This window comes from Chlorocebus sabaeus, chromosome 2 (assembly GCF_047675955.1).
Source record: "Chlorocebus sabaeus isolate Y175 chromosome 2, mChlSab1.0.hap1, whole genome shotgun sequence".
Lineage (NCBI taxonomy): Eukaryota > Metazoa > Chordata > Mammalia > Primates > Cercopithecidae > Chlorocebus > Chlorocebus sabaeus.
Window position 1 is genome coordinate 91,290,210 of NC_132905.1, and position 25,982 is coordinate 91,316,191.

At 42.9% G+C, this 25,982-nt stretch overlaps 1 protein-coding gene across 1 annotated transcript in view; it reads right to left on the reverse strand.

Moving 5' to 3' along the window:
• Positions 1-20,819, reverse strand: part of VPS26C (VPS26 endosomal protein sorting factor C) — a 44,230-nt gene extending 23,411 nt beyond the window's left edge. The window contains exon 1 of the mRNA XM_007967750.3: positions 20,375-20,819. Coding sequence (XP_007965941.1) covers positions 20,375-20,431 — 57 coding nt within the window. The 5' untranslated portion in view covers positions 20,432-20,819. The remainder of the gene's footprint in view (positions 1-20,374) is intronic.
• Positions 20,820-25,982: the final 5,163 nt, after the last annotated feature.

Here is a 25,982-nt window from a genome sequence, read left to right on the forward strand (position 1 = left end):
ACTTTTCAGTATGGTAGCCGTGAGCCATATGTGACTATTGAAACTTAAACTTACATTAATAGTTAAAATTCAGGTCCTTCCATTTCAAGTGTTTAATACCCACACTATGGCCAGTGGCCATCATAAGGGACAGAGCAGATAAGAAGTACATTCACATCATCACAGAGAGCTCTACTGGACAGTGCTGATTTAAAATTAATAAACCAAATAATGTCATACAAATAAACTTAACAGAAGTAAACAACAACAAATACTGTAAGTGACTAAGATCAGGTAGTAGAGGGAAGAAAGGGAAAGGAAAGAGGAAATATGTTAATTTACCATTGTTCACAGTAGGAAATTAATAAATAATGTCTAAAATGTGAAGATTCAGGTACAATAAGAAGTTGCAAGGGTAACAGAACAATAGAAAATCATACAAACATAAAGCAAACAAGACAGACTGTAGAGAGAAAGATGTTTCAAAAGTTACTTAAAAACACATTCCCCCCAACAAACCAGGAATGACAGAACTAATGCCAAACATATGCTACATTAACAAACGAGCCAAATTAATGCCTATTCAAAAACAGACATTAATATTATATTACAAGGCAAAATCCAATTTTTGTGTTGTATGACAGAGAAGCACCTAAAATGGCAGGGGTGGAGGGTGGATTTGGAAAGGATAAAAAAGAAAGGATAAGCAAAGGCAAAGAAAGAAGGCATGGATTGTCATCTTAATATCAGACGATGTTGAATTCAGAGAATGAAGGATTAAACAAGACAAAGGGTACTTTACAATTCTAAAGGAGCAACTTGCAATGAAGACTTGTGAGGCCGGGTGTGGTGGCTCATGCTTGCAATTCTAGCACTTTGGGAGGCCGAGGCAGGAGGATTGTTTGAGCCCAGGAGTTCAAGACCAACCTGGGCAGCATAGTGAGACCCTGTCTCTAAAAAAAGAAAAAGACATGTGGTATTATTATATTATTATCGGATCAAAAAGTGTCAACATTTGTAAAGCAAAAACTACAGGGAATAGATTTAAGGTGAAACTGAGTAAAAGAAATTCGTTGTGGGAGATGTTAATTTACAGATCACGACCAATAGAGTAGACAGAAAGAAATGAGGATACAGAAGACCTACAGTACATATCAACAGGGTATAACGAACTGGCACACACAGATCTCTACACCCTGAAAACAGAGCATATGTTCTCTTCAATGTCCATGATATACTTTTAAAAACTGGCCAAACTGATCCCTTAATAAGTCCAATAGGTCTGTCTTCGGGGCCGGGGGAAGAAATGCAAATTATTTAATAATCTAATCAAAAAGAAAACCACAAATATCCAAAGTAAGAATTAACAGGCAACTACTAGAAAAATGGAGGTAATTAAAAGATAATATTCAACTTATTCAACTATATATAAGTAAATTTGAAAAGCTAAGTGAATTATTTTTCTGGGAAAATATAATTTATACAAAATCACTCCAAGGGAGACATGAAATCCAAGCAAATCAATCATCATAGAAAAAATAAAGTTCTAAATAAGGTCCCCAAACCTGACAGCTTCACAGGAGATCATTCTCTGAATTTCCCTGTGTAAAGAACAGAAAATTCCAATATTAAACTATTAGAAAGCAAGGAACTTTAAAAAAAAAAAAAAAGCAAACATAACAACGACAGCAAAATAAGACAAAACTCTACACACTCAGAGAGACAGTGAGAGAGAAAGACAGGAGAAGAGAGAAAACTAGACTATTCTCATTTGTAAATACCAGTGCAAAGGTCCTAAATAAAATATTAGCGAATGCAGTCCAGTAGCAACTTAAAGCAACACTATACATAACCAAGTAGAATTTAGTCAAGTAATATAAGCATAGTTTAATGAAGAGAAAACTAGTAGTACAACTCATATTATTAGCTATTAAGAGAAAAATTATATATAGTCATCTCCATAGATGTTGAAAAGGCATTTGACAAAATTTATGCATTCCTCAAATTCTTAGTAAAATAATAGAAGAATACTTCCCTAAAATGACCAAATATATCTACCTTACCCAAAAGCCAGCATCAAACTTAATGAGAAAACAAGATATCATCCATTTAAGTCAGGAATAAAAGAACGTTATCCTTCAATTAATGTTCTGCAAGTACTAGTTAATACAATAAAACTAGAGAAAGAAAGAAGTAATTCAAAGGGAGAAGGTAAAATGATCACTATTTGCACATGATATGAGTGTATACCTGAAGAAACCCAAGGGAATCTACTGAAAAACTACTATCAACATGAAGAGAATTTCAGAAAAGATGGCAGCTGGGTACAAAATTAACATAGAGAAACCAATAAGTATCACATATAAACCAAAAACTAGTGAGAAGATACAATGGAAGAAATGGCCTTATTTTCAAAAGGAACAATTTAACAGGAAATGTCTAAAAATCCCAGATGACAAAACTTAAAACATGCCTGAAAGCCACAAAAGAAAATCTGAAGAAACAGCAAAGCATGCCGGACTTTGAGTAGGAAAGATTTAACACCCTTAACAAGTCTGCTTTCCCAGAAGTAGGTTTATAAAGGCAACCTCATCTTAAAGAAAATACCACCATAATTGTTTTTCTTTTTGAAGGGGAGATGGCGGGAGTGGGAAGGATACACTAGACAAGCTGATTCTGAAGTTTATATGCAATGATAAATCCGAAAAGAAGAAAATTGGAGAAACTAGCACTGTGAGGTATTACGATGTTACTATAATTTGCAAAGTGTGGTACAGGACACATGTTCAGGCTGAAAGATCAATGGAACAGACAGTCCAGAAATAGATCCAGATAGTATAGGAAGCTAATATTTGATAAAGGTAGCATTTAAAATCCATAGGCAAGAGAGGGAATATTCAATAAGTGATATCGGAAAACTGGCCAGAGAATTCGACCAAAAAAATTAAGTTGGGCCAGGCGCAGTGGCTCATGCCTGTAATCCCAACACTTTGGGAGGCCAAGGTGGGAAGATCACCTGAGATCAGGAGTTCGAGACCAACCTGGCCAACATGGTGAAACACCATCTCCACTAAAAATACAAAAATTAGCCAGACATGCTGGTGCACGCCTATAGTCCCGGCTACTTGGGAGGCTGAGGCAGAAGAATCGTTTGAACCCAGGAGATGGAGGTTGCAGCGAGCCAAGATTGCACGACTGTACTCCAGCCTGGGTGACAGAGTAAGGCTCTGTCTTTAAAAAAAAAAAAAAATTGAGTTGGACCATACTAAAACTTTTTGCGTATGACAAATGTAGCAAATACTTAACTGTAAAAACTGAAATAATAAAAATTTTGGACAAAACCATAGAGAATAATTTTTATCATATCAAAGTGGGAAAGGCCTTTCTATGAATGACTCAAAACTCTGAATAAATATGACTACAAATATGACTATGAACAATATTGCTATATAAATGATATACTAGATAAAATATCTACAACTTAATATTATTAACAAAGGGTTGATTTCCCTAATATTTTAAGAACACCTAAAAGAAATCAATGAAAGGCCGGGCACGGTGGTTCACGCTTGTAATCCCAGCACTTTGGGAGGCTGAGGTGGGTGGATGAGGAGGTAAGGAGTTCAAGACCAGCCTGGCCAAGACGGTCTGGCCAAGACCTCATCTCTACCAAAAATATAAAAATTAGCCAGGTGTGGTGGTGCACGCCTGTAATCTCGGCTACTTGGGAGGCTGAGGCAGAAGAATCACTTGAACCTGGGAGGCGGAGGTTGCAGTGAGCTGAGATCACGCCACTGCACTCCAGCCTGGGCGACAGAGCAAGACTCCATCTCAGGGAAAAAAAAAAAAAAGAAATCAATGACAAAGATAAATCACTCAGAAGAAAAATGAAAAATAATGGGCAAATGATCTGAACGAAGAGCTCACAGAAAAAGGAATGCAGATTGTTCCTAAACACAGAAAAATATGCTCAATCTCAACAAAAATATGATAAATAGCAATTAAAACAAAGATTTTTAAATGTCATTACATGTGTTGCCAGAGGGGAGGCCACAAGCCTTCTCTGCATTGTTGGGAACAACCTAAAATGTTGCAACCTCGTGCTGGCTATTTGGCAAGACCAAACACATTTTACAAACACATGGGCCCGGCAGATACATGTGCAGATGTGAGATGACTTATGAACATAGTTATTCATTGCAACACTGTTTGTAAATAACAAAAGATAGTCGACAAACTAAATTCCAACAACAGGAAAACTGTGAGTTTTCTTTCCACAATGTGGTGGAGCTCATTTACGTTAGTACACATGGGGGTGCAGGGCTAGTTTCCTTCTTTTATCTTAAGAACTGACTCCTTATTGCATATGAATCAGCACGTCCAGTCTATGCCCCTCACTCCCATACAGTCTTTTTCTTTTTTTTTTTTTAAATTTAAAAGCTGTATATTGCACCATTTGTGAAAAAGGGGGAGAAAAAGCACATTTGTACATATTCACTTGTAGATGCATACAGTATCTTTGGAAGGAATCACAAGAAATTGATAGCTGTGGTTGCCCCACAGAAGCCCTTGATGAATAGGGTGGGCGAGGCAGGGGGTATCTATCTTGAAATTCATGAATGTTGAACCCTATGAATTGATTACCTATTATAATGAATCCATTTTTAAATAAAACAAAATCTCAGAGTAGGTAGCCTTTAGACCTCAATGTACAAAGTTCTAAGCCTCTTAACTTTTGATAACCCATGAGCATAATAGTCTCTCCTCAGGAAAAGATCTGAAGATTTTGTGTTAAGAAGTCACATTTCTTTGGGTTATTTCTTATTTTGGACTTGAACACAACTGCTAGAGAAATAAAAGCCTCTTAATGCCTCATTCATTCTGCAATGCTTTTCATAAATGGTCCTGGCAGTGTGATGCACCGTGACAGCCCATCTTTGTTCCCCACAGTCGTGTGCATATATCTAAACAAGGCCTTCCCTCCTAAACCACCTGAGATTCTTTCATCTCGTTTAATCTAAAGATCCGGTACACCTATAGTGAAATGCCTTTTTATTCACCAATGAGGACCAAATGTACTTCGCAGTTAACTAACATGAAAACAAAACACCAAGGAAGTTACTGAGCTGGGTGGGAAAACATGAGTGAGACAACTGCTTGTTGAAACATTCTACCCTTTCTTAGCAGCACCAAGAGGCCCATTATGATTAGAAAGTGGAAATCAGAAACATTTAAGAGATTTCAATTTGTTAGGTATCCTCATCTCCACTATTTGATATAACTGTTTTCCATCTTGTTTGAAAAACAGGATAAACAATCCCCAGATAGTTCTCCACATGGTAAGTAATGGCCAACATTATGTGGTATTTACTTAAGTACATGGCTTACGTACCTGTGCTGCCAATATAGAGTTCCTTGTACAGAAAGAAACAAACAAACAAAAAAACTAAGACAATGCCACTCAGCCACCCCATTCCTAGATTTTAAAACCCAAGTGAAATGAAAGCTATGTTCACACAAAAATCATGCACAAGTGCTTCTGGCAGCTTTATTCATAATCACCCAAACGTCTTCTACAGGTGAATGGATGATCAAACTGTGATACACCCATGCAAGGGCAGATAACTCGGCCATCAAAACGAACGAACTATTAACACACAACTTGGATGTATCTGAACGAAATGCATTATGCTAATGATAAAGCCAGATTCAAAGACTACAAAACACATAATCATATTTATGCCATTCACGTGACATTCTGGAAAAAGCAAACTATAGGGACGGAAAACAGGGGCTACAAAAGAACACAAGGGAATCTGGGGGGCATCAGATCTGTTCCGTATCTTGAATTGTGGATGGCTACAGTCTCAAGGAACTCTACAACACTGAAAAAAGTCATCTGTTTGCAATTACACCTGTTTTTAAAAAACACGGAAATTATCATGTATAAAAGGAAATAGTTATATTACTTTCTGGACAATTGAGTCATATTCTAAAATTGATTAATGTTTAAGTAAAATCTACAAAAGTCAGTTCACTAACAATGAAACTAACAAAATAACAAGATGTCAATTTACATGGCTTTTGTACATGTGCTGCCAACATAGATAAAAAATACCATCATTTGACAAATTGTTTGGCATGCTTGCTGTGTCAGACACAATTTTAGGCACTTGGACATGGCAGGGAATACAACAGGTGAAGCCCATACTCTGGGGGCTTTAGTATCACATTCTGGGGCAGAACCAACATGGTAAAACATAGCTGGTTCCTTCTAAGTATGGCATAGTATCCACACAGGCGTCAATACCAAGTAAAATGGGCTGACAAAAAACATGCTGTCCAATAGTGTGATGTGAAACTTCAAGATCTGAAACTTCTAACTCTGAAACTTTCTTGAGAGCCTGGAAAAGAAACTGAAACCACTGAATAAAAGTTTAGAAGGGAAAAATACTATTCACAAAAAGTAAACATTAGTAAATATAAGTATATGCAGGGTCTTGAGCAGCAGAGTATCAAATTCTAATCGTGGTGTGTTGTGTGGGTTCAGGAGTTAGATAGTACATATTAGTCAAATTATGTTAATACAGACTACCTGATTTCAGATTTCCATATAGATTGAGCATCCCTAGTCTGAAAATCTGAAATCTGAAATGTTCCAAAGTCCAAAGCTTTCTGGGTGCTGACATGACATTCAAAGAAGACCCTCACTGGAGCATTTCGGATTCTGGATTTTTGGATTAGGGATGCTCAACCATTAAGTATCTACAAATACTCCAAATCTGAAAAAATTCCAAAATCCAAAACACCTCTAGTCCCAAGCATTTCGGATAAGGACTATTCAAGAAATAACATTCAAACGTGTAGGTTTACAAAGTTGACACTGGTTTGGAACTATTGGCCTAAGTGCATGTAAAGACTCCAGACTGTAAACCAAACATTTAGGAGGGCTCCAATTACAAAGGAGCCTGGAGTTGGCATAATTATAGGCCAAAGTAATGACCATGGAACACAGGCAGTCCGCCAAAGAAAACGCTCTGTAGAGTCAGCCCACACTTATATAATGAACAACCCAAAGAGCCATCAGACTGAAATCCCAGTCAGAGTGAAACCATGTATGAATGACAATAGTGCAGTGTTCAATCCAAGCCAGGATGCAGGCAAACCTCAGAGTACAGGACAAGAGATGAGTCTAGCAGCAAATGAGGCTGACAGCCTAAGGGGCCCTTGTCAGAAAGCAAGAGCACGGCTAGGTGGGGTGGCTTGCACCATACTCCCAACCCACGTTGGGAGGCTAGGCTGGGAGGATCACCTGAAACCAGGAGTTTAAGGCTGCAACGAGCTATGATTGTGCTACTGTGCTCCAGCCTGCGTTAACAGTGAGAGACCCCATCTCTAAAATAAATAAGTAAATAATGAAAGAGCTCAGGCTGGGTGCGGTGGTTCACGTCTGTAAGCCAGCACTTTGGGAGGCTGAGGCAGGCAAATCACCTGAGGTCAGGAGTTCAAGACCAGCCTGGCCAACATGGTGAAACCCCATCTCTACTAAAAATACAAAAATTAGCCAGGCATGGTGGCGGGCACCTGTAATCCCAGCTACTTGAGAGGCTGAGGCAGGAGAATTGCTTGAACCCAGGAGGCAGAGGCTGCAGTGAGCTGAGACATTGCATTCTGCCTGGGTGACAAGAGCGAAACTCCATCTAGGGGGAAAAAAAAAAAGAAAAGAAAAGAAAAAAAAAGAGCTCAGCAAAAAGAGCACTGTAGGGCAGATCATGTGTTAATGAAGCAGTACAGAACAGGCTCTCTGCTTCAGGTTACTCCAGGGTGGGCTCTGGGGACAGATCACCTAAGGCTGCCCTATGAAACTACTGTGAGATGCGGAGAACGTCATGTGGTTAATTCTGGGCATTGTTCATGGGGCAGTAGAGGAGAAGGGGCAGAAGACATTCTTTTGTATTAGTTGCATTTTCTTAGCAAGTAAAAACACATATTTTCAATTTACAAAACAGTTTTTTAAAATCTGAAACATACGGTCAAACTATCATGACTGTATTTTTTTAGATTAGAAAAAGCTTATTTTTTTTCCTGATGATTAATGATGAATGGGATTTCTGCCTGTCAGCTCCTAATTTTCCATCTACAAGACTGCTGCTCCTTTCCCAAAGATGAAGATTTGGGTTTTAGAGAAATTGTCTTAAATAATTTTTTCTGATAAAGCAAAAGAAGAGCTAATTTTGGGCTGACATGATGCCTGGCATGTAACAGTAAAACCATAAACATAAATAAGACACTGTCATGGGGGAACGCTAGTGAGGATGAAGGGAACTCGGCCATCACTGCAAAGCATGTGAGCCAATGCTACCTGCCACCAGAGACCTGCCCAACAGATCAGAGCACACACAGCAGGTATAACCCTCACAGCTACCCAGAGGTCAATGCTATCAGAGCATCAGTAATCCAGGGTCAGGACAGCTTGCTCCTATCAGAAGCAGAAGAGCCATAATCTCACGTTGTCTTTCCCAGCTCAAGTTCCCAGGACAAGTAAGTAGGACAACAGTGAAGGTCTCCAGAGCTCACCAGCTTTTGCTGAGACTGCTAGTCTAAGAGCCCCAGCTGAGTAAATTCTCAAGGAGGAAAATGGCAGAAAGTATCCAAAGATAGTCAGTAAACTGGTGGGTACCTTTTTGGCTTCAATGCTCCAGTAAATAAAGGCAAAATATTTAAAGCCTCATACTATGCACTGCATTTTTTTTTTTTTTTTGAGATAGAGGCTGGAGTGCAATGGCACAATCTCAGCTCACTGTAACCTCTGCCTCCCAGGTTCAAGGGATTCTCCTGACTCAGCCTCCTGAGTAGCTTGGATTACAGGTGCCCGCCACCACACTAGGCTAATTTTTGTATTTTTAGTAGAGACAGGGTTTCTTCATGTTGGTCAGGATGGTCTTGAACTCCTGACTTCAGGTGATCCGCCTGCCTCAGCCTCTCAAAGTGCTGGGATTACAGGCATGAGCCACCATGCCCGGCCCTAGGCACTGCATTATATCTGAAAGCTGACAGAACTTATAAGTTTCAACACAGGACCAAATTAAATAGGTTGGCATGAAAAAACGTCAACCTTGTTGCCTCTCGCTGGTCACGACATCCTATAACTAATACTTTACAAGAGAACCACTGGCCCTAGGCTTGTGAAGACACCTCAGCAGCCACTTTGGGATGTGAGGAAGAGTCAGGGAAGGCAGGGAGAAAACAGATATTCTCACTTAAAGTAGAACAGCTCTGCTTTTATCTGTTTATAAAATAAAGTATTTTAATATGTATTATTAAAATTGACATATTAGAATTTTATGTAAGACTTCATTTAATAAAAGGGTTTCACTGCTTTTTTGGAAAATCTTTATCCTAAACAATGTTCATTTTATTGACCTATTTATATGAGGAAACAACTATTTTAACTAACCAGATGAAAGGTAAAATATATTTTCTATCATCTTGGGAAAGGCACTATTTCTCTGAGCCTGGATTTTTTTCTGCCAACAAATGACAGCACAAGCTCTCCATTACAGACAATAAAAAGCCCAGGCGGTTTTTTCATGGCTGCTCGCCATATAAACATGTCCATAAAGTGTTCTTGTAGATAAGTTAGAGGACAATAAGAAGTATTTTACAAAAATTCCATCTTTACATATTTGTGTTTGTATGAAAAATATCCAGGACGTACTTTTTTCTTTTATTCGTGGTAATAAATTTAAGTTTTACCATTTTATAATTTAAAAATGTAAATATGGAGTTGGGGCATGGCGGTTGGGAGGCTGAGACCAGAAGATCGCTTGAGCCCACGGGTTTGAGACCAGCCTGGGCAACATGCGGAAATCCCGTCTCTACAAATAAAAAAATAGCCAAGCGTGGTAGCACACACCTGTAATCCCAGCTACTCGGGAGGCTGAGGCAGGAGAATCGCTTGAGCCTGGGACGTGGAGGCTGCAGTGAGCAGAGATTGTACCACTGCACTCCAGCCTGGGTGACAGAATGAAGCTCTGTCTCAAAAAAAAAAAAAGCAAATATATGTTAAAAGAGGAAGTGCAGTTTCCCAAAATGAGGTCTGTAAATAACTGATCTAGAAAATGCTCTGGAAAAAATAAAAAAGGATCAGGTTCTGAGGTCAACTGACCTCTCCCTGAGCTCTGGACAGCAAACAGGCAAGGTTTCCCTCTGAGTTTCGGCCATAGGGGCTTCTCGTGGGCGGGCCCCTGTCCGCAGGTGACGTGTGGACCACGCGCTTCCGAAGCGTGTGGCCTGTGTGCTCTCAGGGACGGGACGCAGGTCAGCCCACCTGGCTGATGGCTAACAAGTCAGTCTGTTTTCTGAACGTAAGCTGAAACCTAGAAAAGTAACTGGTTGGGGTGGGGGTGCAGCCATATGCAGTAAAAGCACTGCCTGTCTGTATAACAACAACCTGATGGAAAAAGAAATGCGTGAAATGCGGAGCGTTACGACGTCACAAACTCCAGTGTGGTTGAAATGAAAGCGCAAAGCAAATGGCAAACTGGCTTCCCCTTCCAGCTTTTCACAACCCTGCCTTGCTCATGGTCAGCCCAGAGCAAGGGCGGAAGAGAAGACTGGGGGGGAGGGAGGGCACCAGAGGCGTGGGAGGATGGGGACAAAGGGGCAGCAAGGGCAATAGCAGTCACGACTTCCCAGGACAGGGGACGGCTGGGACCGGCAGAAAGTCCGCGTTAGCTGGATTGGAAACCAAGTCCAGACAGAACAGAAGGGCTCTGTTGCCTCCGGCTGGGGCACCAAGCGGGGAGCGGGGCCACGGGGCAGGGGACGGTGAAGCACCGTGCAGCGCCCACCAGCCTGCAGCGCCCACGAGTCTGCTATGCGCTGCACATGGTACCCGCGGCTCCAGCTGGCCAGTGTGTGGAGGAGATGAGACCCTCGCCAAGAGACTAAGCGGCCACAGCGGGGGGAAGGGTTGCTCACATACCCCTATATCCTTCACACTATGAGGTTAACTGCCGTGAGATCTGCCTGCAGTCAGACAGAAATCTGTTCTAGCAAAACGTTGCCCAGTGACTTCAGTGAGTGCGGCTGACCCGGGCGCCTCCGCCCCGGAGTCCAGCAGCAGCACCGATTGCGCAGGAGGCGCCCCGCAAGCATCCTTTCCTGATGCGTGCTGCGGTTCCCAGGCCGGTTGCAGCTGGCTCACAGACACTGCGCACGCAAAGCGTCTCCATGCCCTGCCATTCACCTTTCGACATACAGAGCCGCATTCCAACTTTTAGTGATAAAACCCGGCGCCAAAACGAACACGCGATGTTACGTGTTACCTCTGCGCATGCGCCGGGCATTCCCTGCATTCTAGAACCTGATGAACGCACAGTGGGGACCCTAGGCTTCCGTGCTTTCGCTTTCCCAGAAGCTACGTGTCCTCAGTCTACATATTGTTACCTGGAAAATAAAGTTTTCTCCTTTTTCCTTCCTTTGTTAACAGGCAGAAGGTGTAGGCTGCAGGTTTCGGGCCTAAGAGAGAGCATGGCTGGAGACACAGAGTAGACTCCTAGATGACATAACGGAGATGAGCGTCTGCGTCGGGGACTCGGAATTAGGAGGAGGCAGAGGAAAAGCCTACCACCGTGGCTGAGGGAGATCTGGCAAGCAGCTTGCAGGGGATGAAGGGTGTGCAAAACAGGCTGAGACCTGTCCAGTGCCGAAACACGCCGCTGTGGTCAAGCAAGCTTTACCACTGCTCAGGCCCAGGCTCGTACAAGATTTGCGGCAACAAACACCAAGTGGAGAACTGCATGAACACTTTTTATCGCATCCCAGTTTTCAGACAATCTCGGATAATCCTGAAAATGCTTCTTATGCATTACATAAGTTTAGGTTATGATTTAGCAGACAAGCTTTTTCAGGAGAATTAGGTTATTAGCGGGAAAAGAGAGCTACTTAAAGTTTGGATGACTGTATTCCTAAAAGGTTCATACCTCTCCAAATTATCTTAAGATCTCTCCTAGCAAAGATTTAAATTTTTATACCCTGAGTCCTTACAACAAGCGTTCACTACAACTGATCATTCATTTACTAAGAATCCAGCAGGTTAAAGTAGAATACTTAAGCTTAAAAAAAAAACCTAGCATTTTAGCTTTGCAATTTTTCTTCATAATAATGAACTCTTATGTACAGGATTTCTCCTTTTCTTTTCACAAGAAATTACCGGCATGCCAAATTCAGGTAGTACTGAGGTTCTTAAGGTAACAGTACTCAGTCCACAGTGTATAAATTTCTTCTCATTGTAACCTGGCTATGCTGGGGCGTAAATCTCTTATTTACGTTTTTCACAACCATAATATTTAACAATGTCATTTTCATGAGTACATGTGCCAGAACTTAAGAATGTAAAACATTCTGAATTTGTAAAAACAAATGCATTAAATTTACACTATAGAAAGATTTACTGCAGTATTTTTCTAACCAGTAAGCTCCCCTACGGCGTTCCAAGACATAAAGTAATTTACAATGCATTTGAGTCCAACTTTTTGACCAAGAACACATCTACTGCACCAAACAAAGGAGTTGCAACAATACCAAAATCACCCTCGGCTCTCAGGGCCAAAAACGCTGTCTGCTCTGTATGTTCTCCTTGGTCACTGACTCTCCTTCCTCCAAGTAGACACAGACAGTGGGCACATATGTGACAGTCGGTGAAGCATCTGACAAGCACTCATTATGCCATTTGGAGGGTGTACTAATGTAACTAGCGTTGTGGCACACAAACGGCAGTTCTAAGGGTGAACAGACCTCGGAGCGTGGAAAAAAACTTGACAGTGCCACCACCTATCACTGCGGCCCCTACAAGGTGTTGGAAGCTAGGATAAATGTCTTAAAACACCATCTCATTAGTTTTCAAAATACTGCCTTTGAGTAGTATCATCTCCATCCTACAGATGAGAATTAAGACCCAGAGAAGGCACACAGAATCCTAGATTTAGGACTAAAAAGACGTAACTTCAAATATCTGCTCTCATCTGAACCAAAAAATGGGGAAAACACTACCTCTTAACAGTATATGGAAGGATTAAAGCACTCTGTGAGCTGGAAAAGGCTGTCCTAGTCTACCTAATTATAAAACAGTGTTTGTTAGGTATTTCCATGGGAAATTTAATCTTTCACTGGAAGTATGGAATTAGGGAATTTTTAACACAATTCCTGATTATCTCATACCATACATGGGTCTTTGGAAAGAGAAGTCAAGTTTTTAAGCCAGGCGTGGTGGCTCATGCCTGTAATCCCAACACTTTGTCAGGCCAAGGCAGGATGATTCCTTGAGGCCAGGAGTTTGAGACTGACCTGGGCAACACAGCATGATTTCATCTGTATTTTAATCAAATACTTAAAAAAGTAGTTTTCTATCCAAGGGGAAGGATGCGCTTAGGGAGAAGGTGCCCCAACAGCAATGCTGCAAGCTTGGAGAAAGGGTCTATATTTGCAATGAGCCACAGGAACTAGGATGAAGACCATGGAAAATCAAACCTTGGACAATTTTCTATTATATTCCATTCCCGAATCAGACAGAAAACTATATTTATAGGAATTCTGGAATCTCTACTCCCAATTTATTTGAATCATGATCTTAAGAATGACTATTCTAAAGCAAACACAAGTAATGGAGGGTGCAATGTGTAGCTCTGGGGCTATGTCAAAATCTTACCAACATCTTTCTGGAATTGATACCAAGAATATTATTTATAATTACGAAGCAAAACCCATAATATGCTTACAATACCATAGTTTCCCCTTTCTGATCAATGCATTTATAAAACTAGCAGTCGTATGCATTTTTAAAAATGTTTTAAGGCTTCCACTCATCATTTAATAAAGTTTTTGAGCACCTATTAAGTGGCGAGTACTGCCAGGCCCAGGAATACAAAGATAAACAAAATCAAATATTTTAATTGAGTGGACTAATAGAACAGTCACTACAACAGAAGGTAATCAGTGCAATGACTGCGGTATACACACAATGTATTTGTAAACTATTGCCAGTTACTACTAAATTATAGAAAACATTCCCATGTTATTCTGTTTACTTTGTTACCTTTGCTGTGTAGAAGTTTTTTTAGCTTGATGTGATCCCATCTGTCCATTTTTGCTTGGGTTGCCTGTCCTTTTAAGGTATTGCTCAAGAAATCTTTGCCCAGACCAATGTCCTGGAGGATTTCCCCAATGTTTCTTTTAGTAGCTTCATAGTTTCAGATCTTAGATTTAAGACCTTAGTCCATTTTGATTGTCATTCCCATGTTATTCTGTCTTTTCCTGACAATTAGACTTGACATTCCGCTATCCCATCATAATCTCACTTTCGTTAGTTACTCTTTTTGTAATTCTGCCTGTAAGAAATTTTCTAAAATTTAAATATTAAAATTAGGATTTTTTACAAGGCTATGGGTGACAAGAGTTGTTGCTATAACAGAAACTGAAGCACACATTTCTAAACAACTCATGTCAAAAAATAATGGAAATGAAAAGATATTTTAAGTTGTACAATAATAGAAAACACTACCAATCAAATCTTGTGGGACACAATTTTCAGACATGGCAGTGGAGCATTACCTCGGGGTCCTCTGACATTCCCACAGTGCATGAGGTTACTAAACCATGAAACCTCGTCAGGGTCCTTTGGAGCAGTGTCTTCTCCTAGAATCTAGGTGAAGTGATCCTACTTCCACTCTCCTCTCCAGCAGGACGTGGGGAGGGTTACAAGGGTTTGCTTTACAATAATTCACTTACCTATTAAAAACAAAAAAAACTTAAGGTACGAAGTACTACTTTAGAGTAGAACTTAGTGCGAAATGTCTGCATTTTTAAAAAGGAGGCTACAATTCAATATACTAAACAGCCAACTTACAAAGTTAAAAAAAAAAAAAAAAGAATAAACCTTAAGAAAACAAATATTTTGGAAAGACGGTCAACCGAAGTCACATTAAAAAACTGCTGTTGCTGCCAGATTAGATGAGGATGAACAACTATAAACACCTGGTCAATCAAGTAAAAGAAACAGGACTCAGATTGCATCCTAAACGTCTGCAAGTTCTTGTTCACTAGGTTTACATTGCCTATTCCTCATGACTGAGACCAGCAGTGCATGGTGGGCACTTAGTTTAATACCTGATTTTCAAACTAGATTCTAATGCTGACTTTTCAAAACTAGATTCTAATGCTTAGTTTTCAAAACTAGGTTTGATGAAGCTCCAGAAGGCCCCTAGCTTCTCACTTTTCCCCCTAGATGACTATACCCTACTTTATGCTCCTTCATACACCACAGATGCTCTTATTTGAGCACTTGATCATCTTTTTAATCATCTCTCATTTTATATATTTGCCTTTCTCTACTAACCTGTAACCCTCATGAGATCAACAGACATTGGTTGAATGAAGTTGACTAAATAATATAAAAAAGAATGGGACTAATGAAAATGTTAATATGAAAAGGTATCCAAGATAAAGGTACATTATTAAGCAAAAGAACAAGTTGCATGTATGGGTACACGTGTGTCTGAACAGTACACAAATCATCAGTGAATACGTCCAAGGGCAGAACAGGGGGTCAGGAAGAGTAGGAGACTTGACTTTTCATTTTACCTTCTTCTGCAGCATGTTACTTTTTTTTTTTTTTTTTTTTCCTGAGACAGAGTCATGCTCTGTTGCCTAGGCTGGAGTGCAGTGGTGTGATCTTGGCTTACTGCAACCTCCGCCTCCCGGGTTCAAGTGATTCTCATACCTCAGCCTCCCAAGTAGCTGGGATTACAGGCGTGCACCACACCCAGCTACTTTTTCTGTTTTTAGTAGAGATAGGGTTTCGCCATGTTGGCCAGGCTGGTCTCGAACTCCTGGGCTCAAGTGATCTGCCTACCTGAGCCTCCCAAAGTACTGCAATTACAGGCACGAGCCACCACACCCAGCCCGGATATTACATTTTTAACATGTCATGTATTACGTTTATATTTTTTAAATGCTTCAACTATAATTTTTTGAAAATCATTTTGTCAATATTTTTTCTTAAAAAAAAAGGTCAGGCCGGGCGCGGTGGCTCAAGCCTGTAATCCCAGCACTTTGGGAGGCCGAGACGGGTGGATCACGAGGTCAGGAGATCGAGACCATCCTGGCTAACACGGTGAAACCCCATCTCTACTAAAAAATACAAAAAACTAGCCGGGCGAGGTGGCGGCGCCTGTAGTCCCAGCTGCTGGGGAGGCTGAGGCAGGAGAATGGCGTGAACCCGGGAGGCGGAGCTTGCAGTGAGCCGAGATCGGGCCACTGCACTCCATCCTGGGCGACAGAGCGAGACTCCGTCTCAAAAAAAAAAAAAAAAAAAAAAAAGGTCAATTTTAAATCTAAGTATAACTTAGGTTTCTCTGGTGTCCATAGAATCCAGCCATTTTCAAATGCTTCCACAACAAAGATACCAAAAAGCACAATAACAGAATCAGCATATATTCAAAGTAGAAGTCGTATCAGTCTCTTTTTATTGAAATATCTCAATGTTATTCACAGCACTACTAGGAAATGAATAACATTTCTATATTACAAATTCCTCCATTTTGCATAAAAATGGCCACTCCTAGGGAGGCAGAATAATAGTGTTTGATGGACATGCTTTGAACTGGAACTGATCTGAGTTGGAATCCAGACTCGGTCATTAGTCGGGTGAAGTTCTTCAACTTGTCTAGTTGGGTTATGAAATTCTTCAACTTGTCTAAGCCTCTATTTCCTCATTAGCAAAATGAGAGTGGTACTGCCTGGCTGTCAAACCCTACCCCAGAACCTCTGCTGGAACATAAGCTTGCCTTATGTGCTTACACTGACAAACACGTTTCACTTGAAAGACAATCACTCATGACCTCAAGCGTGGGATAGTACTGCTTAGAATCAGGCTAAAGTAGGTGGCAGCCACCTCAAGCAACCCAGAATTGTAGGCGTGGTGCTCTGGCAGACCCATAGGTAAGTCAAATCTTTGGTAACTGAATCTTTACTGTCACTGTTGAGATGTACGGAGAAAAGAGAAAATGTGTATGCTATCAGCTCCATTGCAGCCAGCTAAGGGTGAGGAGGGTAGGAGAGAAGGGCCGCTTCTCCCACAACCACAGTGCGAACTTGAAGTGACATATGCACTGCCTCCTGGAGGACCAGACAGCAAGGGTCCTGCTACGTGGGGCTTGGAAAGCAGCCATGACAGTGCTGGCTGCCTACTCCACCTACCCTGAGTCACAGATCATGGAGTCTAGCACATGAGTCATGGGCACTCATGTCAGAGATTTTTGTCAATTGATTAATTAGTTTAATAACTTTCTCTTTTCTGTCGCCTTTTAAAAAAATATAGCAATGTTTTTCTTTTATATTCACCATATAATGTTTCCTTTAAAATGCATGTAAGTGTAAAAAGTGAGTGAAGGTTGAGAGAAGCTGCCTTCAGCCATCAATTGCAGATTCTGTTCCTGACACTAACATCAGGAGATGTAGTCTAGAGGGACAGAGCTGACTCAGTCTTCAACTCTGCAACCCGCAGGAAGTGGTCCTGGCTGTGGATGACTTCTGCTGGGGCAACTTTATCATTCCACTGCTTGCCTCTTTTCTAATATACTTTTCATTACTTGTATCATATTTAAAACCACAGAAGATATCTCAGCATCCCAGCTGGAGTAACATCTCTGAAAAGAATGTGCTAACTTGTTAATGAAATAATGAATACTAAAGTTAAATGCATATAGTCTCCTGTCACTGCCCTCCCATTGTTATTTTGAAACATTTCCAAGCTCCAGAAAAGTTATGAAACTATAAAGTAGTGGAAAAATTGGAACCATCATACAGTGCCGGTAAACTGTGAAGTGGTGCAAGACACTTTGGAAAATAATTTGGCAGCTCTTCAAAACGTTAAAGTAGCTCAGCAAAATCCACTCCTAAGTATATACCCAAGAGAAATAAAAATATCCTCTCACATAAAAACTTGTTCTACAATGTTCATAACATTATTAATAGCGAAAAGGTAGAAATAACTCCAATGTCCATCAAGAGACGGGTGGTTAAACAAAATATGATCTATCCATACAATGGAATATTATTCAACCATAAAAAGGAATGAGGAACTGACACATGCTATGACAAGCATGAACACCGAACATTACTCGAAGTAAAAGAAGCCTGTCAGTCAAAAGGGTCACATACGGTACGATTCCATTTATATGAAATGTCAAGAATAGGCAACTCCAGAGACAAAGTCGATTTGTCACTGCCAGGGGTCAGGAGGGAGAGGGAATGAGGAGTGACAGCTAATGGGTTCAGGGTTTCTTTTTGGAGTGAAAATGTTCTAGAATTAGATCGTGGTGATGGATGCGCAACTCTGCAAATACATTAAAAAACTACTGAATTGTATACTTTCAAAGGGTACATTTTGTATTTTAAATTATCTCTATAAAGCTGTTATTTTTTAAAAAGAATGCAAAGACCCATGTAGCTTTTAACTTCATTCAGCAATGAATTTAACTTCATTAGTATTTTGCCACATTCACTTTCTCTTTTTCTCCTATACACACATGTGCATAAACATATGTGCACAGTCATGGCTGGACACTTTGACCCTAAACACTTCAGCATGTGAAGTATTCTCCTATGTAACCAAAATATTACGCTGGAGAAATTCAACACCAATACACAACAATTATAGTCCATATTTGGATTTATATTTTATCAGAAATTAAGCATTCTATTTGGTTCTCATGTCCCTTTAGTCTTTTAGTCTAGAAAAATTATCTCGCCTTTATTTTTTGACATTGATATTTCTGAAAAAACTACACTACTTGTTTCACAGAATGTCCCTCAATTTGGATATGCCTGATTGTTTCCTTATGAACTGACATGGATTAAACATTTTTGGCGGGAATACTACATAGCTGAGTTGTGACCTTCTCCGTGCATCATGCCAAGGGGTGCCGAATGTCAGTCGTCTCATCTAGTTGTGATGGTAAAGTGGTGTTCATTGTTGTGCTTGGCTAGAGTGTGACTACCAGATTTCTCCATTATAAAGGTAGCTTTTTCCCTTTTGATTTTTTGAGAGGGGGTCTTACTCTGTGGCCCAGGCTGGAGTGCAGTGGTGCAATCTCGGCTCACTGCAGCCTCTGCCCGCCGGGTTCCAGCAATTTTTCTGCCTCAGTTGCCGGGGTAGCTGGGATTACAGGCGTCCGCCACCACGCCCGGCTAATTTTTGTATTTTTAGTAAAGACAGGGTTTCACCATGTTGGCCAGGCTGGTTTCGAACTCCTGATCTCAGGTGATCTGCCCGCATCGGCCTCCCAAAGTGCTGGGAATACAGGCGTGAGCCACCGCGCCAGGCCAGTTTTTTCCCTTTGTAATTAACCATCAAAGGGATGACCATTTGAGCTTGCGTAAATACCAGGCTTCCCCAGTTGTCTTTTGCCCAAAAGTTTCAGCATCCATCCAAGACCTTTGTCTGGTACTCTGTCCCTTCTGAGATTACTTTGCATTAATATGACCAACCACTGCTATCAATTTTATTCCGAAGAGTGCTGGGGCTGTGATTTCAACCCTAGCTGCACATGTATCATCGGTATCGCCGACAGTGGAACCCGAGCAACTATATTTTAAAATTCCTCAGGGTGACTGATTCTGATGTAGAGTAAGGGTTGAGATTCCCCGAGTCAGAGGAACCTTACAACACCCTCATTTGCAAATAAGGACACTGAGGCCCAAGGAGATTAAATGACTGGCCAATGTCACAAAACCTGTTAATGGCAGAGTCAAGATTTTATTTTTTTATACTTGCATTTTAATAGTCAATCCTTTATCTCAGTCGAAGAATAAAACCAGAAAAAGGAGTAACTTTCGTAGTATGTTGTTAAAAGTGACTGTCACTTAATATATGCTGCCGCCAGACATACCATTACTGCTTCCAAGGTTAGTTTTAGCTTTCGTTCATTGGACCTTTGCGGGCACCTTAGGAGAGAGGGGAAGGGGAGTCTGGTCGTCAACTCCTCTGCCCTCAGCGCTTACTGCGGGAGCTCAAGCCTGAGGGCCCAATGCCCACCGCCGGGTGTTCAAGGGGCCAGATGGGAAGAGCTGCAGCCCCGGAGTCGGGCGCCTGCCCTGCACGTCCCGCAGATGCTGCGGCGGCGCCTCCCGCGGGGCCCCTCGCAGGGCAGGCCAGGTTCGCGCGGGAAGCACCTGGCGGGGACGCACCTGGCGGGAACGCACCCACCTGGCGGAGACGCACCTGGTGGGACAGCCCTGCCCCGCCTAGGGACGCGGGACGTGTGCAGGGCGATGGAGACAGCGGAACCTGCAGACCCGCCCAACCCCACCTCCACCCCAAGCCCCCACTTACCCCGGCGTGATAAACTTTATTCGCTCTTTTAATCTTGATGTCCAGGGCCGTTCCCATCTCCAATTCTCCACAGCAGCCGCCACTTCCGGCTGCGCGTGACCCCAGGGAAACAAGGGGCGCCTCGCCCCTTCGTTCTGGGCCCCGCCCCTTTCCCTCTCAGCCGGCAGCAGCTCACGTGACCTCGCACCTAGGTCGCACACACTTCCTAGCTCCGAGAGGCGAACGCCCCACGCCTTCCTCCTTCCGGCACAGGAGCAGGCCTTAGTGCGGGGAGAAGAGCTGTCACCCTTCACCCCGCCCCCTCCGGGCGTGAAAGGCGGGACCAAACTAGCCCCACCTGGGATAGTCTTACGCCGGAAATGCTCCTTTTCTTTCTGGGTTAGCGGAGGGAGGGAAGAACTCTCAGCTCTCCCGGCGTGCCCCGCGGCCGGGGGCAGGACCGAGGCCGTCTGTCGGGCGCAGCCTGCGCAGGGCGCAGCCTGCGCAGGAAGCGTGATGCTCCCGTCAGGCTGTGCGGCGCAGAGGGGTAGCACTATGGAGTTGTCTTTCTGGAGGTTATAACTTGGGAATGCCTGTCCTCCTCAAATGTCCTTAATCTCCTCAACTGTAGCCCTCTACCGCTTTCTCCCTGGGGTTCTGAAGAGCCGGCGCCCCCTTGTCTGTCCGTGGCCAGGCGCCGTTCCCTGCCCTTCCCACGGGAACGGTTCCGGTCACCCTCAGGGGTGCAGCCCCTGCGCGCTTGTCCTGCAAAGCGCTGATCGGCTGGCGGCTCGGCTGCCCAGCGTCCCAGCGCCAGCCGGGCCTAGGGCCAAGGTCTCGGGAAGCGCCAGGTGACCTCGCTCCGCTCGGAGCCGCGGCGTTGGGTCACCCGCCGGCCGGGCTCCTCGGGCCGCGAGGGATTGTGGGTGTTCCCCAGGCGCGTGTCCTGGAACCGGGTATTAAATATTCAGATCCGTGCGCCCCGCACTAAAGGGTGGAAAGGCACGGCCCGCAGGCTCTGGCGCTTGGAGGTTGATTGCAAATGAAAGACTGGAAGCTGAAGTGAATCTGCCTATTCTTATTCCCAGCAACAGTTGACCCCAGATATAGTTTGTGGGGGTGGGGGGCGTTACTGCAGGGCAGGGCAGTGCACTGTTAACATACTTCGTTTACTGAGTTAAAATCTCTTCTAAATGTTATAAATGAGGATTTTGCCAGTAAGCGGAAGGTCAGATTTCATTTTGGCAAGTGATTTAATTAATGCGGTGAAAAGTGCTTTTTGTTTAAATTCTTTGCTTTTTGTTTATTTGATTCCGATAATTGTTTTTAAAAGTGCATTACTTTTGGGATGACATCAGAAATTATCTGTAAAACGACTGCAAGAATTAGTATCATGAATGCCTCCCTCTTGAGAATATAAAATGTTTTACAGGCCAGCAGTGATGGTACTGCAGCTACAACTGCTTTTGAAGGTTAATAAATGGTATTTTCAAATATTCAGGTCTTGGTTTGCAGCTCCTCTCTGCCCTCAGGGCTTTGGTCTCTGCCTTGAATGTTTTCCTGGCAACTCAAACTCAGCGATTTTAGAACAATTCATTAGGGACTTGAAAATCACAGTCTAGTCTATTAGAATTCAAGAAGTGGATCCCTTTCCACTAGACTCACCCATCATTTTCAAATGGTAAAAAATCAATCTCAGTGGACACTGCAGAGAAACAGAAAAAGAAACACATGTATCCACATTGTATACTTGTTTTTCTTGTTTTGTTTTTGAGACGGAGTCTCACTCTGTCGCCCAGGCTGGAGTGCAGTGGCGCTATCTCAGCTCACTGCAGCCTCCGCCTCCCGGGTTCAAGCAATTCTCCTGCCTCAGCCTCCCGAGCAGCTGGGACTACAGGCACGCGCCACCACTCCCAGCTTATCTGTGTATTAGTAGAGATGGGGTTTCACCATGTTGGCCAGGCTGGTCTCGAACTCCTGACCTCGTGATCCGCCTGTCGGGGCCTCCTAAAGTTCTGGGATTACAGGGGTGAGCCACCGCGTTCAGCCTCCAATCGCTATCCTTTTAAATCTTTTCCATCCCTCACACTTAGATGATACCTTAAGTTTCTGGTCCATTTGAGTTACCAAAAATCAGACCTTGTTAAAGTGTCGATTTCATGTCTCAAGCGGGACCCTAAATCCCTTAGTGTGAGTGGGAAGGTGCAAAGCGTGGTTTTGGCACGCCGACACTTCTGAGCGTCTCTCTGCAAGGCCTGGCTTCTGTGTTGAGATAAGGAAGAGGAGAGAAAATGAGACAAATATGTCTTAACTGGCCACTGCTGAATTTTCTTAGTTGATTCCTGCTTCTCTGGGTAACTGTCTCGTTTAAAATTCCTTTGGCGAGGTACACATGGGGAGGTCGGGTGAAGCCTTCTCCCTGCCACACAGTTCCATGGGAGATCTGTCCCCACCTTGATCTTTTCCATCACCCCCCTGGCAGCACCCAGCAGTACACTCAGACTCTCAGGCAAGATCGCTCAGGACCATTTGTCTTCGGCACAGGAAGGATTTGACCCAGGAGAAATACACATCTTTGCCACAAAAAAGGGCTGGACTGAAGACCACCCCATGGCTGCTCCTCTCTCCCCTGCCATCCCTCTTCAATTTTCTTGTTCCCTCTTGCAATACAGACAGGGATAAATCAGCAAGAGTGCTGGAGGAACAGATCTGCAGGCAAATAGAATACCAGACTCCCCTTCCAGTAGGCCCCCTGACACCTAGGAGAGATTGTCCTATGTCCTTCCCAGCTACATCACTTCGCACCAGAAACACTGTCCTCCACAGTACTGTCTCCTTTCATTCCTTCCCCTGCCTTCCTGTATAGATTGAGGAGAGGACTGGGGAAGTATTTGGTGGAAGAGGGGGCCAGATCTGCAGCTTTTTCTTAAGCCCTGGGGGAAGTGGCCCTAATTATAGGCATCTTTCATTAGGAGATGGAGTGCTATGCCTGTAGTTTTCCATTGTGAGCCTAGTGCCAATTCTAGGACAACAGCAGCGGTCCCACTAAACATCCTTAAGTGGGTGCTAAGATTCTCTGCCCAGACCCTTCCTTCGGGACTGAAGGACATGTTCCCTGAGCTGCTAGGAGTATTGATCTCAACAGCGCTCAGCTAAGTCACTCTTCAAAGCTTTCCTTTAATGAAGAAAACTGCCTTGCCTAAGGTCATTTCCCCTTCTTGGGGGCAGTCCACACCTGACGATTAATCCATTTAGGATATACAGGCCTCTCCCTTGTCCCAGTTTAGGACAACTCTGAAGGACCATTCCATATGCAAAACTCCTAGTATTAGTTAAATACTGATGTGTAGCAAATTAGCCCAATCTGTAGTAGTTTTAAATAACAAACGTCTCATGTCTGCGAGTTGGGAACTCAGGAGAAGCTTCCCTGGGTGTTTCTGGCTCAAGGTGTCAGGTTCTTGCAGTCCTCTGAAGACCTGTTGTGGGCTGGAATATCCACTTCCAAGATGGCTCCCTCACGTGACTGAGGTTGGGAGCACTCACTTCCACTCCGCAGGTTGCTTGAGAAGCCTCACAATATGGCAGCTAGCTTCTCCCAGACCAGTCCATCAAGAAAGAGTGCAATTAGGGAGCTGCAATGCCCTATGTGGCCAAGTATCTGAAGCACATCTACTTTTCTTCTCTCCATTAGAAGACAGTCACTAAATCCAACCTACATTTGGGAAGGGGAATTTAGCTCTACCTTTGGAAGGCAGGGTCAAAGAATTTGAGGACGTCTTTTAAACCACTACACCCCGCATTGAATCCAGCTTCCTACACCCAAACCCTGTGCACCTCTTGATCCTGAGAGCACCTCCCCAGTAAACTTCCTGCACATTAAATCTCCATCTTGTAGTCTGCTTTCTGGCAACCTAACCTCAACAATCCAGTTACGCTAGTTTCTTAATAACCCTCAAGACAATCTTATGATACAGGAATAATTACTATTTCTTCACCTTACAGAAGGGAAGACAGGCACAGAAAGATTAATGTACTTGCCCAACGTCATATAGCAACTAAGCGGCAGCCACCAATTCTGACTCCAGAGTTCATACAGGCAATTGCTGATCAATGCGCCACATACATGCATACAACAAACGCCTGGGTGCACAACAATGTTGGGCTCATGATCATAATCAAAAGACTGGACAAAAGACTGCCAATCAAATGGGAAAATCCAGCAGAGGTGCAATGTCATAGTTAAAGGCAATCTTAAAGAAAGGAATTGGGGGTCACTGTATCAACTGATAGTGAAGATAGAGTATTAAAACTACTGCAGAATAGTATAATGCTTTTTTGCTAGGGCTGCCACAATGAAGTACCACAAACTGGTGGCTTCGAACAACAGAAATTTATTCTTTTACACTTCTGGAGGCTGCAAGTTCAAAATCAAGATGTCAGCAGGGTTGTTCTTCTGAGGACGGTGAGGAAAGAATCTGTTCCAGTTCTCTCTCCTTGGCTTTTAGGTGGCCCTCTTTTGTCTCCTCACTCTATCTTTAAAAAATATGTCTTCATGGCTGGGCACGGTGGCTCACACCTATAATCCCAGCACTTTGGGAGGTCAAGGCAGGAAGATGCCTTGAGCCCAGGAGTCTGAGACTAGCCTGGGCAACATGGTAAAACCCCCTGTCTCTACAAAAATATAAAAATTAGCTGGACATGGTGACACATGCCAGTAGTCCCAGCTACTTGGGATGCTGAGGTGGGAGGATCGCTTGAGCCTGGGAGGCACAGGTTGCAGTGAGCCAAGATCATGTCACTGCACTCTGGCCTGGGTGACAGAGCGAGACCCTGTCTCAAAACATGAAATAAAATAAAATGTGTCTTCACGTTCAGTGATGTTCTTTCTGTATGAGTATCTGACTCCAAACTTGCCCTTTTTCTAAGTACACCAGTCATCTTGTATTAAGGTCCTTTTAACTTGATTACCTCTGTAAAGACCCTACTTCCAAATACAGTCACATTCTGAAATACCAAGGGTGAGGACCTTAATTTGGCAGGGACGCAGTTCAACCCAGAACACATCACAACAAAATACGTACAACAAAAACATGAGACACACAGTGATAAATGGACAGAGACAGCGAGTAGGAGATTTAAACACAACGCGGTCTATCAGAGACTGAGTGGAGACAAGATAAGGACGAGAATTTTTTTTCTTTTTGAGACAGAATCTCGCTCTGTCACCCAGGCTGGAGTGCAGTTGTGCAATCTCGACTCACTTCAACCTCCACCTTCCAGGTTCAAGTGATTCTCCTGCCTCAGCTTCCCAAGTAGCTGGGACTACAGGCGCCCACGACCACACCAGGCTAAGTTTTGTATTTTTAGTAGAGACAGGGTTTCACCATATTGGCCAGCCTTGTCTTGAATTCCTGACCTAGGACAAGGATTTTTAACAAAATAAGAAGTACAATTTATAAATAAGACAGAATCATGGGGAATTCACGTTTCAAGTGCTTGTGGTGCATTTGTAAGCACTATTGCTTATCAATTATACCCATCCTCATAAATGGGATTAGTGCCTTATAAAAGGAATTGAAGGGAGCTAGCTAGTCCTTTTGCCCTTCTGTCCCTTCTGCCAAGAGAGCAC